Source organism: Ailuropoda melanoleuca, chromosome 4 (assembly GCF_002007445.2).
Source record: "Ailuropoda melanoleuca isolate Jingjing chromosome 4, ASM200744v2, whole genome shotgun sequence".
NCBI lineage: Eukaryota > Metazoa > Chordata > Mammalia > Carnivora > Ursidae > Ailuropoda > Ailuropoda melanoleuca.
This window is the reverse complement of record NC_048221.1, coordinates 30,683,086-30,698,328: the sequence shown is the minus strand read 5'-3', so window position 1 is coordinate 30,698,328 and position 15,243 is coordinate 30,683,086. Positions and strand designations below refer to the sequence as shown.

At 45.2% G+C, this 15,243-nt stretch overlaps 1 protein-coding gene across 1 annotated transcript in view; it reads right to left on the bottom strand.

Annotated features, from left to right (window-relative positions):
• Positions 1-7,181: 7,181 nt before the first annotated feature.
• Positions 7,182-15,243, bottom strand: part of ATXN7 (ataxin 7) — a 91,050-nt gene continuing 82,988 nt past the window's right edge. Inside the window, exons 10-11 of the mRNA XM_034657250.1 lie at positions 14,077-15,046; positions 7,182-13,556 (exon numbers count right to left, since the gene is read on the bottom strand). Coding sequence (XP_034513141.1) covers positions 13,431-13,556; positions 14,077-15,046 — 1,096 coding nt within the window. The 3' untranslated portion in view covers positions 7,182-13,430. The remainder of the gene's footprint in view (positions 13,557-14,076; positions 15,047-15,243) is intronic.

The following is a 15,243-nucleotide window of genomic DNA, read 5'->3' as shown; positions in this document are numbered from 1 at the left end:
TTTATTACACCTTTTAAGGATAGGGTCCAGTAATGTTAAAATAAGGTCATTTTATGTCATTTGAACATCTCTGGTTTAATGGAATAATGACTGAGACTACAGTGCCTGAGTTCAAATCTGAACAGTACAAGAGGTATTATACAGCTCCTCACGTAAAAGTCTCCTGAATTTTAGAAAGAAGAGTACATGCCATATAGTAGTCCATAACTAAACACCGCATCTCCCACTTAGGACACAAAAGACAGAAGATAAATGTATCTTAAGCTTTCCCTCAGAAAAAAAGTTACTGCTTTTTGAGGAGGCTCCTATAACCTTGGATTCCAGTAGCTGCCAGTCTCAACAAACACTGATTTAAAAAACAACCACCAAAAAAGCCTACATCGATATTGGCAATGGGATCTTTTTTTCCCCCAACAAACAAACAGAAGCACGGTAAGGAAAACAAAGTTGTTCCTTGTTTTTCTCTTAATTATAATATAAGCTCGCTGAGTCAGATGGGGTTAAGTGCTAGGAAAAAAGAAATCTAAAACCGGATAAAGGAGCCAGAGTGAAGTAGGGTGTGAAGAGCTCTCCTATGGGGTGTCACAGAAGGCCTCTGCTAAGGTGACATTTAAATAGAGGAGGAACATGCAAATGAATACCTGGGAGAAGAAAGAGGGAAAAGTCACTGGAGGCTTTAAGCTGAGGAATGGCCCTCTAAGTGTCACCAGCTGCAGAGATGCCTGAGAGTGGCGGCGTGGACGGGGGAGGTGGCCAGCTTTGCTGAAAGAATGGGGGGGAGGAGGGGAGGAAAAGTCTGGGATGATCCCAAGCTTTTTGGATGCTGACTGACAAAGCCGTTGGGTAGAGTGGAGCTCAAAAGAGATGGTAAATGGCATTGTACTGTAGAGGGAAGGGGAGAGAAGTCTGCTTCGGTAGTTTACATGCTGTTTTAGCTGTGGGCCCAGCGGAATGATTCATTAACATGAGAGAAAACCTCTCAGTCGATGGAAAATAATGTGCTACAATTCAACAGTCATTCAAGATAAAAACGTAAGTAAACTAGAAATAATGAAGGTTGGGAAATCAAAGCACGATTGCCAACGACATAGTTCACAGCAATGTCTTAGCAGAATGACAGTAACCAGCGTCAGTGCGGTGCTGCAGGAGGGGCCGTGGGTGACAGGGCTTTCCTGCGGGTGCCCTATGGTGAATGGCAGGCCAGTAAAATGCTGGATATGCCTTAAGCATTTGAGAATATCCACTTACGGATTTCCGAAAATGCTTACTTATAACATCTTAACAATGATCACTATAATTTCTTGAAGAAAATGTGAATATAAGTACTCTAAACCCATGAACCTGAAAATCAGGGCAATTTGTTAAACCCAACAGGTAGTCATTGAGAACTCACTGTGTTCCTTGTGTCTGTTTAAAAATTAAAATTCTGGGGGCGCCTGGGTAGCGCAGTCGTTGAGTGTCTGCCTTCGGCTTAGGGCGTGATCCCGGAGTCCTGGGATCGAGCCCCACATCGGGCTCCTCCGCTATGAGCCTGCTTCTTCCTCTCCACTCCCCCTGCTTGTGTTCCCTCTCTCGCTGGCTGTCTCTCTGTCAAATACATAAATTCGTTAAAAAAAAAAACAAAACTGTTCTTAGCATATTGACTCATTGCAGTTCATACTAAAGGGAAAAAAGGAGAATTGAAACATCAGTTTCTTAAAATAATAGCCCTTTCCCTGGGCTCCCACCTCTGACCTCTTGGACGGATGTGATCACAGAGCAATTCTGGCTTTTCATTCAAGGCTTAGACTAACTCCTGGTCTAGACAGCGAATTCTCAAAACACTTTTTTCCTCTGCTTGCTTAAAACATACTTGATTTTTTCTTTCACTATTTCAGCCCAACTGCCTAAAATTAGTAGGCGAGGATGACAGGTGAGGGAAGCTAAAAGAAATGAGTGCTATATCCATTCCGAGTTCAAGATAGATAGGGAAATCGAAAATTCCTGAAGCTGATAAAGGTCTAGTAGAATAACTTATGAGGGAAACAACACAGTTTTGAGATGAGGGAGTCACTCTTCCTTTTTTTTTCTTTTTTTTTTTTTTGGTGAAAACATATGCTCATTACAAAAGAAATTCAAGATACTAAGGTGGATTGCCTTGTAGTTCCACCCAGCAGGGATAGCTACTTCAGCATTTTGATGCTCTCCACATTTAATCCTAGGCATACGCAGTTTTTAATACAAAACTGGAGCTCCTGTTACATACTGGTAATAAGTTAGTCTATGTAATTACAAATCCCAGGGGAACACTTAGCCTCAAAGTATCACTTTGGAGGTGAAAATAAAGTTAGAATCCAACATACCTCTTTTTAAATGAGGGCATAAGGTATGGGAGAAATATCACTGACCCTAAAGCTAGAAAACCCAAATTCTGGCCCCAGCTCTCCTCACACTCGCTGCCTATCCCTCTTCGGAGCCCATCCCCTCATCTGCAACGTGGAGGCGCAATCAGGCTTCTGCAGTTCATCTAGGTGAAAACTACCACAGCACTGCGCGCTCAATCAAAAGACGAAAACGTGTTCCTTAGTAGGCTGTGTGTTAGAACTCCTGTCACACACGATGAACAAACTGTGCCACCTCAGCCAACTTTTATAGAATAAGCTGAAAATTGAGTTTTTTGTATTTCAACCAAAGTTTAAAAAATGTTTTTAACAAATTTAATGTGTGTTACGTAATTATGGAATGCTAACGTCCGCTTTATGGACAGAGTATTTTAAACCCGATAAAAGGCTTGTCAAATTTTAGGTCCAGACCCACGTTTCCCACAGGTGGGGATCAAAAAGCTCAAAAGAGCAAAGCCAGTCGGGATGGCAGAGGGTGCTTCCTGATGATGTGACGTTGGCCACTGGTCACCCTACAAGCTGCAACACCGCCATACCTGCCCCCCGCCCATTAGTTTTCAAGATAAAAATTCATTTATGGTCACCATCTAAAAACTGAAAACACAATTCAAAGATCACTCATCTAGCTTCTGTGGAAAAAAGGACAGATGAGGCTAACCCTGGGCTCATTTTCCCTGTCCAGCCAACCGGCTAGCACAGGTTCTCCAGCAGGGCCCGTCCACGCAGCCTGCCCTGTTACCTTCTACTACCTGCCGGCCCCACTGGCACTCGAGTTTGCCGCCCCTGCATTGCCGCCCCATTCTGTACCCATTTTATGACTGAACACCTTCAGTCCTGTCGTAGCCTGACCAAGCATTAGCCTTAACTGATTAGGTTACCGATCATTAGCAAATTGCATAATTTTAAATTAATCCTTGAAATCAGGTTTCTTCATGATTAGGATGAAGAAAGGAGGGGGACTACGATAATCTCTCACCTGCCTGATGCTGTACAAACTACAGATGGTAGCAAACTGCCAGCTCCACAATGGCAGTGGGGGGGTAACGTTAAATCCATGTCTGGAAAAACATGGCAAACTCACATCTGCACGAATGCGGGTCTCGAAGGCAGAGAGCCACAGGTGGGCGTTACTGTGTTGCTGAAGACCCACAGAAGACAGTGCGAACTGTCGCGGTCTGCGCCAGGGGAGGGTTCCGTTCGTCGTTCACGAAGGGCTGGCGTCATTTGCCCGTAGATTGGTTGTGAGAAGTCAAAGGGACAAGCTGCCGGTGAACGATGGGCCTCCTCATCGCTGCTGTAAACCCTGACACTGCCTCAGGGAAGTGACCGCCTCAGTCAAGACCGCCAGTAGGTGGCGCCCCGACAACTTTACCAGCCCCCTTAGAGTTGACCGGAGGATCAAGGCTGATGGAATTCTAGCTTGGGTTTGAGGACTCCGCATCTCTCGAAGTCCTGCTCTGGGTTAGAGGCTGCTCATTCAGATACACCTCAGGGACTTGGGGCCAACACGAAGTCCACAGTTTCCCTAGTCTGCTCTCTCCTGGCCGGAGGCTTTCCGCCCTCGTTCAAAATGCCTTCTCTCTGACGCTGCCACCACCCACCTACCGCACCAATTCTCTGTTCACTGCCCCCAGACCTCAAGCCGCTCCCTCCTGTTCACACCAGACCATGCAGCTGGCTCTGTCTTCCGCTCAACCCCAAACCCTTTGGAACCGGCAACTGACACAACACAGCCTCGCCTCACAGCTCCTCAGCCTGAACTTCAGTGCTCTTTCCCCCAGGCCACTTCTCCTCTGCCAAGGTCTCGCCCAGGACCCAGGAATCACAAGCACCTCTGAAGAGCTCTGCTGTCCCAACGGAAACCTGATATTCTACTCCAACCCCTACTATCCTAGTCCTCTGTCCCCTGACCCGTCCCTCAAACTGCTACGCCACCACCGTACTCTGTAGCCCACTTCCAGTAACAGCCACACTGAATTGAACGTGAACTTAACTCTGGGACGGTGAATAAATCACTTAACTTGTCTCGTCATAGACAAATTACCTGGAAGGAGGATCATAAGACTTATCAGGGGGGTAATTACCAATAACATGTCTTGAGAGTGTCTGCCAAGATTCTACATGGTGGCTTCCGGTTCTGCTCCTTGAATGCCCTAATCAAGGCCATCATCAATGACTTAGCCGTACCCTCATATGCTTTAATTCCTTGGCAAGCTCCCTGCCCAGGTTCTAACTTCTCTACTCAACTAATACCTGTTGTTCCAATGATCCTGGAGAAAGAGGCAAGAGGAAAAAAAAAAAAAAAAAAAAAGCAAAACATTACCTGAGTGGGTTGGCGGGGTTAAATACAATGGAGTCAACTGTCTAAACTTCTCACTAAACCATTTCAACCTCATCCTCTGTCTTCACCAAAAATACACTCCCCAGGGTTTCGTCTTGGGCTTTCTTCCTTCACTGGGCCACGGAGGATGGGGTGCAGGTTTCTGAAGTCCTGGAGATGGAACATAAGGTGTGGTGTGTCTGTGCCTCTGGCAGAGAGAATCCATACCCCTTTCTTGCGACTCTTGAAATCGGGGGCGGGGGTGGGGTGGGGAGGACGACGATTAAGAACCACTGATCTGACAGACCTGAATTCACAGGCTGGCAACGCTGCCAGCAGTTGCGGAATCAGAGGCAAGACACTTAACTTCTTAGATGTTCCTCATTCATTTGACTAGGAACAAAAATGCCTACTCTATGGGGGCTTTGTGAGAATGTCTGCAAAATGCGTCAATGGACACTTTAAGCATTCAACTAGATGTGCATTATTTTAATAATGAGCCAAATCTAATAGCGACCCTATTTTTCCTAGGTGAACTCATACACTCCCATGACCTCATTGACCATCTAAGAATGAAAGACAACCCTCCATTTTACAGTTCACACCTTTCTCTTAAGCTCCATCCAGGCTGTACGTATAGTCACGGGGCACTAAATGTGAGTTTCCCCGTGGCTACTCAAATTCAACGTTGTAGGGTTTCCCTTCTGTCTCACTGGCTCATCAAGCAGTTTAGCGAAGCTAGAAATTTTATGTTACCTTGGGTTCAATCTTCCCCTTAATGTTCAACATAATTAGACCTCAGGACCGGTCGGTTCTACCTGTGAAGTATTTCTGCAAATACTTTCCTATTTACCCCCTTGGTCACTGCCTTAGTTTGCAAACTCAGTAGCTCTTACCTGGATTATTACGACAGCACCGTACCTTATTTTTATCCCAAGGTTCTCACCTGTCCATGCTTCCTCCATAGTTACTGGGGCCCCTTATGTGATGGGACTTTTTTTAAAAAAAGGATTAAGTTATGTGTTTGAATCTCCCCTTCTTCCTAAAAACTTTCATTTGGCTCCATCTCACCCTCTCCTGAAAGAGAATCTCTGCTAGAGCCAGCTTTGGTCCCTGGGCTTTGGTTGTGGAAACGTGGATAATAAGTGCCAAGAATCACACAGCCTTACAAGGCGAAAGACAGTTTAATTAACTCCCATTAGCAACAGGAGCAAGAGTTTCTTACTAGAAAGAAAAGGCTGAAAGAGTAGAAAGTGGGGTGAGAAGGGGGAGGGCCGTATGCTCGATTTAGGGGAGAGCTTTTTGATTAAGACAGAGAGGGGGAGGTGAAGAGAAGAGGAAAAGGTGTAAAGGATAAGATTGGAGGCAAAAGGGAGGGAAGTGCAAGAAAAAGGGAAAGATCTGAATGGCTTTTACTTTTGACACCTGCAGCACGCTGGCATTGGGCCCCAAAAATCTCTGGGCTCTGACAGTTTCATTTGGTTAAACTGTATGTTCTGAGAATGAAGGCCCCATAACGCTTCAGGTCCTTGACAATCTGGTGCCGACTTCTGCAATCCTTCAGCCCCTCCTTTCCAGAAGCTACACCCAGAATAGTTCTCTTCCACATTGCTTCCCACCTGTGCTTGCCCAGTCTGCTCCCTCTGCCGACAATGACCTTCCTACCCTGTGCCTTCCTGCCAACCCCCTTTCCTTGAATCGGAGTCTCCTGCTGTTCATGGCCAGGTTACCTGCAAGGGAATGGAAGCAAAAAGGGTTAAGAAACTGAGTGAACCTCTTCCCAGGAAGTTTAAGAAGGACACCCAAGGCGAAAGGAACTTCTTAGAAATGACTTTAGGAGTTGGTTGATCTAAGGAGGGAATGGGAAGTCTGCGGCATGGTGGGGGTTGAAACCAGACTGACTCCTTCATGTAATAAATGCACATTTTCTCCAAAACAGGAATCAGTTGCTTTTCTTACTATTTTAAGCAACGAAAATAATTTTTAATTTCTTAGAATGATTTGCAACTGGAACAACTGACCCAGTTTCTAGAGATAAAAGATTATGTTGTACTCTGAATACTACCAAAATGCACCTGCACTGCCAGGGAGGGAAGACGTGTGTGAAGCAAGGAAGGGTTCACACCAGCTACAGAAACAAAACTTACCTCTGGAGAAAAACGAGAACTGACCACACGCCATCAAATTTACACATAAGCAAGTATAAATAGAACGTGTTTCTCAATCTATCAACTTCCCTTTATTGACAAACCTGCAGGAGTGTTCACAGTTTACCCAGTTATTTCTTTCTCCAAAGCAAAGCTTTGTGCCCAAGAAGGGAAACATCTTAAGCCCTGTACCTAGCTTATACAGAAGGGAAGGAAACCAAAGGTGCTTCACAAGGGTGTCTGATGCCAAAAATGAAGACAAGTCAGACTACACTGAAAGGGGGGTTTAGTATCACGAGGCAGAAACATGTAAAATATTTCATGCAGCCAACCTTATTTATTGAGAAGTCCTAATTTTATTGCCCATTTAGTAACATGTTTGTTCCACAAACTAATTTCTCATAAAGCAAAGCACAACCTTTTCTTATAAATAGTATAAATTATTTTATTTACAGAAACTTGTTACAAAACAAATAGACTATATATTTCTTCTCTTTTAAATATCCAAAGTCATTTTCTATCCCTTGACATTTGTTCATGTTCTCTACAGCAGCCAACACGAAGTCCAGCTGAGATGCTCTTGATTATGTGTACAAATTATCAAACTATTCACACATTTTAACACAGGAGATTGCTTTTATGACCAAGCTCAAAGAAACAGCAAAATGCTTTTCAAGGCCCTACATTCACACTGACAGTATGTAGTGCTCATTTAAATGATCTGAAAACGTAGAATGTTTTGCACAAAATGTAAAAATGATTATATTTTCTGCTAAACAACGAAACTTTTAACAATCATTTTCCAAAGCCCCCCCCCCCACTCCCCTCCCCGGACAGAGAGATAGTGAGAAATTCCTTGGCAACAGAACTCTTGCAGGAAGACAGCTGCCTTTATAAGTTACATTTTTCAAATTACACGTTTTTCAATGTTCTAGAGGTACTCTGTATTATATTTTTGGAATATAAAATCTTTTAAATATTCTATTTTAAACTCTGTATTTCATGAGTGAATAACAAAACGGACATGTTGTGTAAGTCGCTGGCTGACAAAAAAGATTTGTAACCCTTGGTGCCACCAGGCAATCTGTCACCAGTTGATTTACTGTGAACCAAAAGGCCTTAATTTTAAAATACCTTATAAAATTACCAGCATTGGTGGTTTTCATCTCCTCCCCTAAGATTTTAGAAACAATATTTCAGTGGAAAAAGCAAACTCCAAAAGTTGAACTGAACATTCAAGTCTTTTTAAAGAATCTGTCGAAGCTTAAAACTAGGTTCAGGCACTTTCAGTTTTCCCGTTAGTTTTAAACCACATCACACACGAGCACACATGTGCTCAGAGTGTGCACATACAAACGCACAGGCACGCACGCACACTCAAACGCACACATAAAACACGAACAAAAGAAAAGCAGTGTGTCACTTCGTTACGTGTAGTCTATCGGGAAATCAGGCAACTAGAGAAGCAAAATGCCCACTTGATCGGCACAAATCCGCTCCCGAGACATTAAAAGGGACAAAAAGACTTTCACAGAACAGAGGCATCCCTTAAACTGTAAAGGAGGCAGGTTCTAGAACTATTGGCTTGGCAGTGAACCACTTCAAATTATAAAAAGGTATTTACTTTTATTAATTAATAAATAAATACTAGATGATCTCAATTGTACCAAAACAGGATATCAGAAAAAAAGACCTGTGCAAAAATACATATTTAAATATGTACAATTCATTTTTAACAAAATATGTCTTCTGAAATAGGGATACTTCCATATTTATAATAGAACAAGAAATTCCAAAATAAAGATACAAAAGTAGGTTTTGTAGAATTCTTTGTTCATCAATGCAGCACTTTTTTTTTTTTTTTTGTAGGTTAAGAAAACTGCAGGAGTTGTCATGAAATTCTATTGGAAAGAATATAAAAATTATCTTGGTTTTAAATTGATACCAAAGTCTGTCTAGAAACAACCCAACCACTGCAAATTTGGTTTTTGCAAGTTAATTTAATTCAAAAAAATACTTGTACTCCCGTGTTTTAAATGGTCTTAATTGTTCATTATAATAAAAAGTAGTTGTAGGAGAAAATAAAATATTTGAACAGTCTAAAATTTAATAGCACTGTTTAGAATAGGTCTGTTTGTGGCAGGCAGAATCCAAAATGGCTAATTTCCTAATCCCGATGATCTGCGTACTACCGGGAGACATAATGAAATTCAATTAAAACCTCGGTCTAAGAAATCAAATGATCAACACTCGCTTATCTAAATATCTACATAATTCTGAATCAACTTGCTATCATGGATCCTATTCACATCTTTCGGAACAACATGATCTGTCTATAAATTCCATCGCTAAAAGCACTTTATTTATATCCATCAAGTCCTCTTGGCTCTGAAAATAAATTCTACCCATACCCCATTGCACTTGTCACCAAGGAATCAACTAAGTACGTTCTGATTCCCCCTTACCTCTGTTCTCTCCCTCCACTGGGATGGAACAACCAGACTGATTTCTCCTAACTACACCAAACTGGCCCATCCATGCGCTCTCCTTACTAAGCTCTCCTATAGTATCATTTTTTAAAAATATTTACTGATTGCATAATAAGTGAACAAGATACTCTTCTCCCCTTCCTTTAAAAAAAAATCAATATTTTACATCAATTTATAGCTAAAGTATCTGCATAAAGTTTTTGTTGTCTTACATAATAAGAATAATTCTGTAGCAATTCACATTATTAGGCTGGTAACCAAGTATTTATTCATTCTACTTGTTGTTGACTTGAAATTCCCTGAAACTGACATTTGTAACCCAAGAATTGTAGGGAAAGAAAGGATGCACTGACTAGCTCTGTCCAGTGATCAGAGCCCGGGGAAATGTACCCTGTGATGTTCGGCAACTCTGTGTATTCTTCTAAGGAAAAGTGCCTGGGTTCTTATTTCAGGAGCTGTGATCATGGAATCACCAGTTCACATGCCCCAGCTCATCCCCCCAATTCATTAACACCTTCTCAAGCAATGAAATTTGAACATAGGAAGCTCTTTCTTTTTGGGTTGGGGTACTCAAAATATATATATAAATAAATAAATAACCTCAAGGGACTCCAAAACTCTCTCCGGAAGATGGCTGGTATTAATCCCCAGAAAGGAGGGTTTGTCGGGAAAGTTTCTGCATTACATCATCTTTGCCTGGGCATGTGTACACAGTTGCCTACTCCCCTCCCTTGGTGCCTGTTCCCCACCCAACGGCATCCAAATGAACATGTGGAGAGGAAGGGGGTGCAGACACACACATCATGGGGAGTGCTCAAAGCAGAAATGTACGCGGAGTCCCAGGACAGCAGCCACAGAGACTAAGGGTAATGCACACAGTGCCCTGGAAACATTTCAGTATATTAATGACTTAGTGAATGACAGTTTCTGCTGCACCCCTTCACTTTACAAAGGCAATTTTTTAAAAACAGGAGACTGGGCAGGGCAACCAACCCAATCTGCCTTACTGTATAACATGAAAACTTAAAGAATAAACAATTTCATCTCTTTGGAAATCTTGGAAAAACATTTCCCCCATAGTGATTTTATCCACACTTCCCCTGCCCCGTCCCCCAACCAAAATTTGGCTTTCCATTATCAAAACTAGTTTGCATTTGCATTTTCTTAAAAAAAAAAGAAAGAAAGAAAGAAATCACATAGAATCGCTTTTGTACCATGAAAAGTAAGCCTCTAAAATGTGGTATATTTGCTCTCTGGGCGTTGATGGCTTTAAACCAGTTTGTAAGTTAGAAACTTTTGACAGCTTCTTACCCCAAATTACTTGCAAAAGGCTGGGGGGAAATACACGCTATTCTGCCATGGTGCCTTAGGCTACCATCCATAGTGCACTCCCGGAACACTGCTATAAAGAGCTAACAGCACCTCCCTTCTCCGGAGGGCCGCTCAGCGTGCAGCCCTGCTCTCCTCTGGAAGGCGTCTCCAGATGGGGCACCTAACTGCTGGAGGGTGACCTACAGAAGACAGTGTAAAAAAAGAACTGGGAAGGGGAAGAAGGGAGAAAAATCTACAGTAATGCTCTTGCCAAGACATTCTTTCGCCCAGCCAATCTACTCCAAGAGCGGCTCCATGATTTACTGCAAGTTAAAAAACAAAGCAACAACTTCTCACAGATTGCTAGCAAGCAGTCCAGACCACTTTAACACTGATCAAAGCAATTCGGTGGCTGAACTTGATCCAGTGTCCTTTACAAGTACTCACTGCTACAGACATAGCTTCAGGGAAATCCTCGTTACAACAACAGCCCGGCAGATTTCTACCCTCGAGGCCCACAGGAGGTTGGGAAAACAGACTCAAAGGCATCGTGGAGTCCATAGTGCTGAGTGGAGGTGTAACTTGTCGTCAAAAGTGTCCAGATTATTCCTCCCCGCGCTATTTTCAGCTGTCAGGGACGTGCCTTTGGCTTTCAAAAAAGAGGGGGTAGGGAAACAATGAGAAGGTAAGTAAGCAGCTGCACCGCCCTGACGCCCAAGAGCATCCCGAAGGCCACAGAGCACTCTCCCCAAGCTCCGGGCGAGGCCAGGAGCACTCAGCTACCCCATGTGGCCTTAGCTTTCAAATGCCTGTTCCGCCCTTGGGCACAATCATCCTAAAAGACTGACTTTTCTAGAAGAGATGCAGGCCAGGTTTCTAGCTTAGAGAGAAGGCTCTCATGTTTGCCTTTTGGTTTTATTTACTGATTTCATTTCCTTGAAGGTCTTACAGGTTGTCAACTGAGAACTGAACAAGGTCATATGGGGTAGCACACGCAGGTGTGAGAACTCACACCTGAGTGCCTGTGCCTGGGGTGGGGGGGGCCCCAGTGACCCACAGGGAGCTACTGAAGTCCTTGGTGGTAGAGGCCACGAGCAGACTGGAGGCGGGGGGAGCTGCCAAGCCCCACCTGCCAGGCTTCCCAGTACAGCCCACCACACCACACTCCCTGGTCTAGGGGGTCTTCAACCACCTCGGTTTTCTCTGTTTTAAAATCAGCTCCACAAGGGGTGCCCAGGTGGTGCAGTCAGTCGGTTAAGCATCCAACTCCTGGTTATGGCTTAGGTGGTGGTCTCAGGGTCATGGGATCGAGCCCTGTGTCGGGCTCCACGCTCAGTACAGAGTCTGCCTGAGATTCTCTCTCTCCCTCTGCCCTACCACCCCCTCCAAAAAGTAAATTAATCAAATCTTAAAATCAGCTCCACAAGATACAGGGAGTTGAGGTTCCTACTCTTGTAAGAGCAGCATTCTCCACAGCATTTTGGAGTCGTGGATACCTTTGAGATTCTGATGAAAGCTACAGGATCCCTCCTGCAGATAAATGAGCACACTGAAAATACCCAATACTTTTTTGGGGGTTCACTGACCCTCCAATCTCTAGCCATGGGCCCCCACCCACCCACCTGCCCACCCAAGATTTGTGCAGAATAATAAAAAAGTTTCCCACTGCAGAGGGGAAATCTTTCTCAAATATACACTTAAACTAAAACTGATTTTAAGAACCCAGACTCAGCCTGTTTGTCCTAGTGGGACAGAACTCTCCCCGATGGTGGGCATCAGAAGTGGCAGACTGGCAGCTCACAAGCCATACTTGGTCAGTAGATGTGTGGGCTGTACCAGATTGCAAAACAAAACAAAACACTACATAACTTTTAAACATGGCCACATTTCTCACACCACGTCCAAATATGCAGTTTTTTTGAAATGGGTGACAGGTTTCTGGGAGCACCTGCTCTGTGTAGATGGGCTCCCGCTCCCTCATTTTCCACGAGCACTGTTAATCCCCGTTGCACCCACCAGCCTCCTCCCCTCCTTTCTGTGACTTGTGGGCATTGAGGGCTGGCAGCCCTGCCTACAAGAAGACAGGTGCACACAGTAAAAGAATGTGTGGGGCATCGCAACACAAGGGAACATCCCTCCCTCAGGTTCACAGAGACTCAGGAAACTACACTCAGAAGGAAGTTTTTAAAGGATGGCAATACAACTTCCTGCAATATTTGCACTGTCTTTTTATGCTGATAAACTATAATGAATCACTACAAACCAAGTGGTAAAAGCCCATTTTCACATGTCCAGGGAGCCCTTGCTCAAAAAGCCAAGCAACATACAAACAGCCCCTTTAGACTGGAGGCTCAAAGAGAAGAATTTAAACAGTTGCTATTTAAATTCACGGATAATTCTTTCCCCACACCTTTGGCAGCGGGTACTCATTCGCACAGATAGTGGAGGGAACTCTATCATTGTAAGAAACTTCCTGGTATTTTCTGAAAAAGTCCTCACCTGCCAATTGAGTTAAGTTCTGCAGAGGAGAAAGAAAACAGAACAGAACACTGCCAATCAGGGCTTGCACTGTCAATCAGGGCTCTGGGGGATGCTGCTGAAATCCCCGTGCGCAGGCAAGGGGAGGAGATACGCTGATGAGAGAAGTCACAAGAAGAGAGATGAACGGGCACTTAGAGCAAAGGAAGCTGGAGGAAGTGGCTCCAGGAGAAGAGGGTGAGGGGATGACGGTAACGGGGGAAGAGTAGGGAACAAAGAGCACAAGACACAGAGTCATGGGTCATTATGAATCGGACACCCAGTTAGCCACCGCTCTACAAATGGGCCTGTATTCACATTTCTTTCTCATCTCTTCACTTAAATGAGAGTCTTCATCTCTGCCCACACTTACTGCTGCTTCCCTGCCTCCCTGGAAAAGCACGAGAAAAGATAAGGAGAGAATTAACCAAAAATCTGAAGTCCTTTGACGGGAAAATGATTAAAAGGTCTTTCTTTCAAAAATTTAACCCATCCCTTTCTAGATCAGCGTGCTTGCAGGCCAGCTTTCTTCAGAGGACCAAACGAGAGAACCAGCCTCCAGGAACAACGGCCTGTGTCTTCCCTGGACGGTGTCCCAGGATGCGTGCTCCCCGGGCCCACACTCAGGGACTGCGCCGTGGCGCGGGACGGCTTCTGCGGCCCTCCCTACTGATATGCACTTTGTGGTGCCTTACCCAGGAGCACCTTCCAAGCCGTGAGAAATTCTGGCAGAGAAACTTTGCTTTACCTTCATGTGGCCATGAACTCTTCCGTTTTGGAAAGAGACCATGAAGCTGGACACATGTTTACAGGCAAACAAACCAACCCCACCATACCAATCTCCGAGCAGGCCCACAAGCTCGAGGGAGAGGAACTGGGCCTCCCCACAGGGCTCACAGTCCATTTCCTACCTGATGAAGGAGGGAACTGTTCGTCAGTCCTTGTGCCCCTGGGCTGGCGCCCGCGTGTTTCATATGCACGTTGTTCATGGCCGGCAGTTTGGCAACCTTTGTGGGTTTGCTGCTGCTGCTGCTGTTGACGCTGCTGGAGCCAGGCGAGCACTTTCTTTTCTTTCCTATCAGTCTGTCCAGAGGAGTGTGAGAGTGTGAGTAGCTGCCGTGGGAGTTGACGGGCAGCTCGCTGGCCTGGTGAATGAACGGGCCCAGAGAGAGCGTGGAGTCGCTGCTGTTCACCATCACACTCATCCTCTTGATGGACTCAGCGGGGCTCCCACCGGGGGGGCCCCTCCCTGACGGGTCGTGCCGGGCACTCACCGAGTTCGCCTTACTGACCACACAGCTGAGGCCCATGCCGTGGGAGGATGTTACCGTGGAGGGGTAGGGAGGCCCAGAGTGTGCCACACAGTTTTTCCGAAAAGACTCCATGGAATGAGAAGAAGAGGAGGAGGAGGAAGAGTGAACTAACAGTGGGGAGCTGTTTTTGCGTTTCTTTCCTGAGCCGCCGCTGGTACTGCTACTGGCATTGTGACAGTTAGTGCTGTTACCAGAAGGCTCCTTGGGCCTTAAAGACTTGCTGGATTTCAACTTCTGAGGTTTCCTGGACATAGGAGAGGAGGGCACTGAGGAAAGGCCAGAGGGAGTGGAGGGGGAGGAGGACGAAGAGGACACTTGTCTGGATTGCATACTGCACACAGGATCCATGGCCCCGGAGGCAGCGGGCTGTGCATTTAGTGTGGTTCCATGAGCTGGTACCGATTTGCTGTTTGGGGAGATGCAGGTGGACGAGAGCAGGACGGGAGACGTCGACACAGTGGCTGCTGCCAGATAGCTGACCCCACACTGTGATGTCGGCACAGAGTTTGTCCGCTGAGGAACACGTGTGGAGACGGGTGGTGTGGTGCTGGGCACCGGTGGGATTTTCCTGCAGAAAGAGAGGACAGTGAGTAAGAATCAGCCACAGCCATTCAGGAAAACGTTCAGGTGCACGTGCCCTTTACCTATGGCGCGGAGCAGCATACACCTGTCGGGGGCATCGTTCTGAAATGCACAGCCCATCCTGCCGTTTCTCTCCTTCAAATTCCTTCCTGCCTTCCTCAGGCTCTCAGAACAATGGTCTGT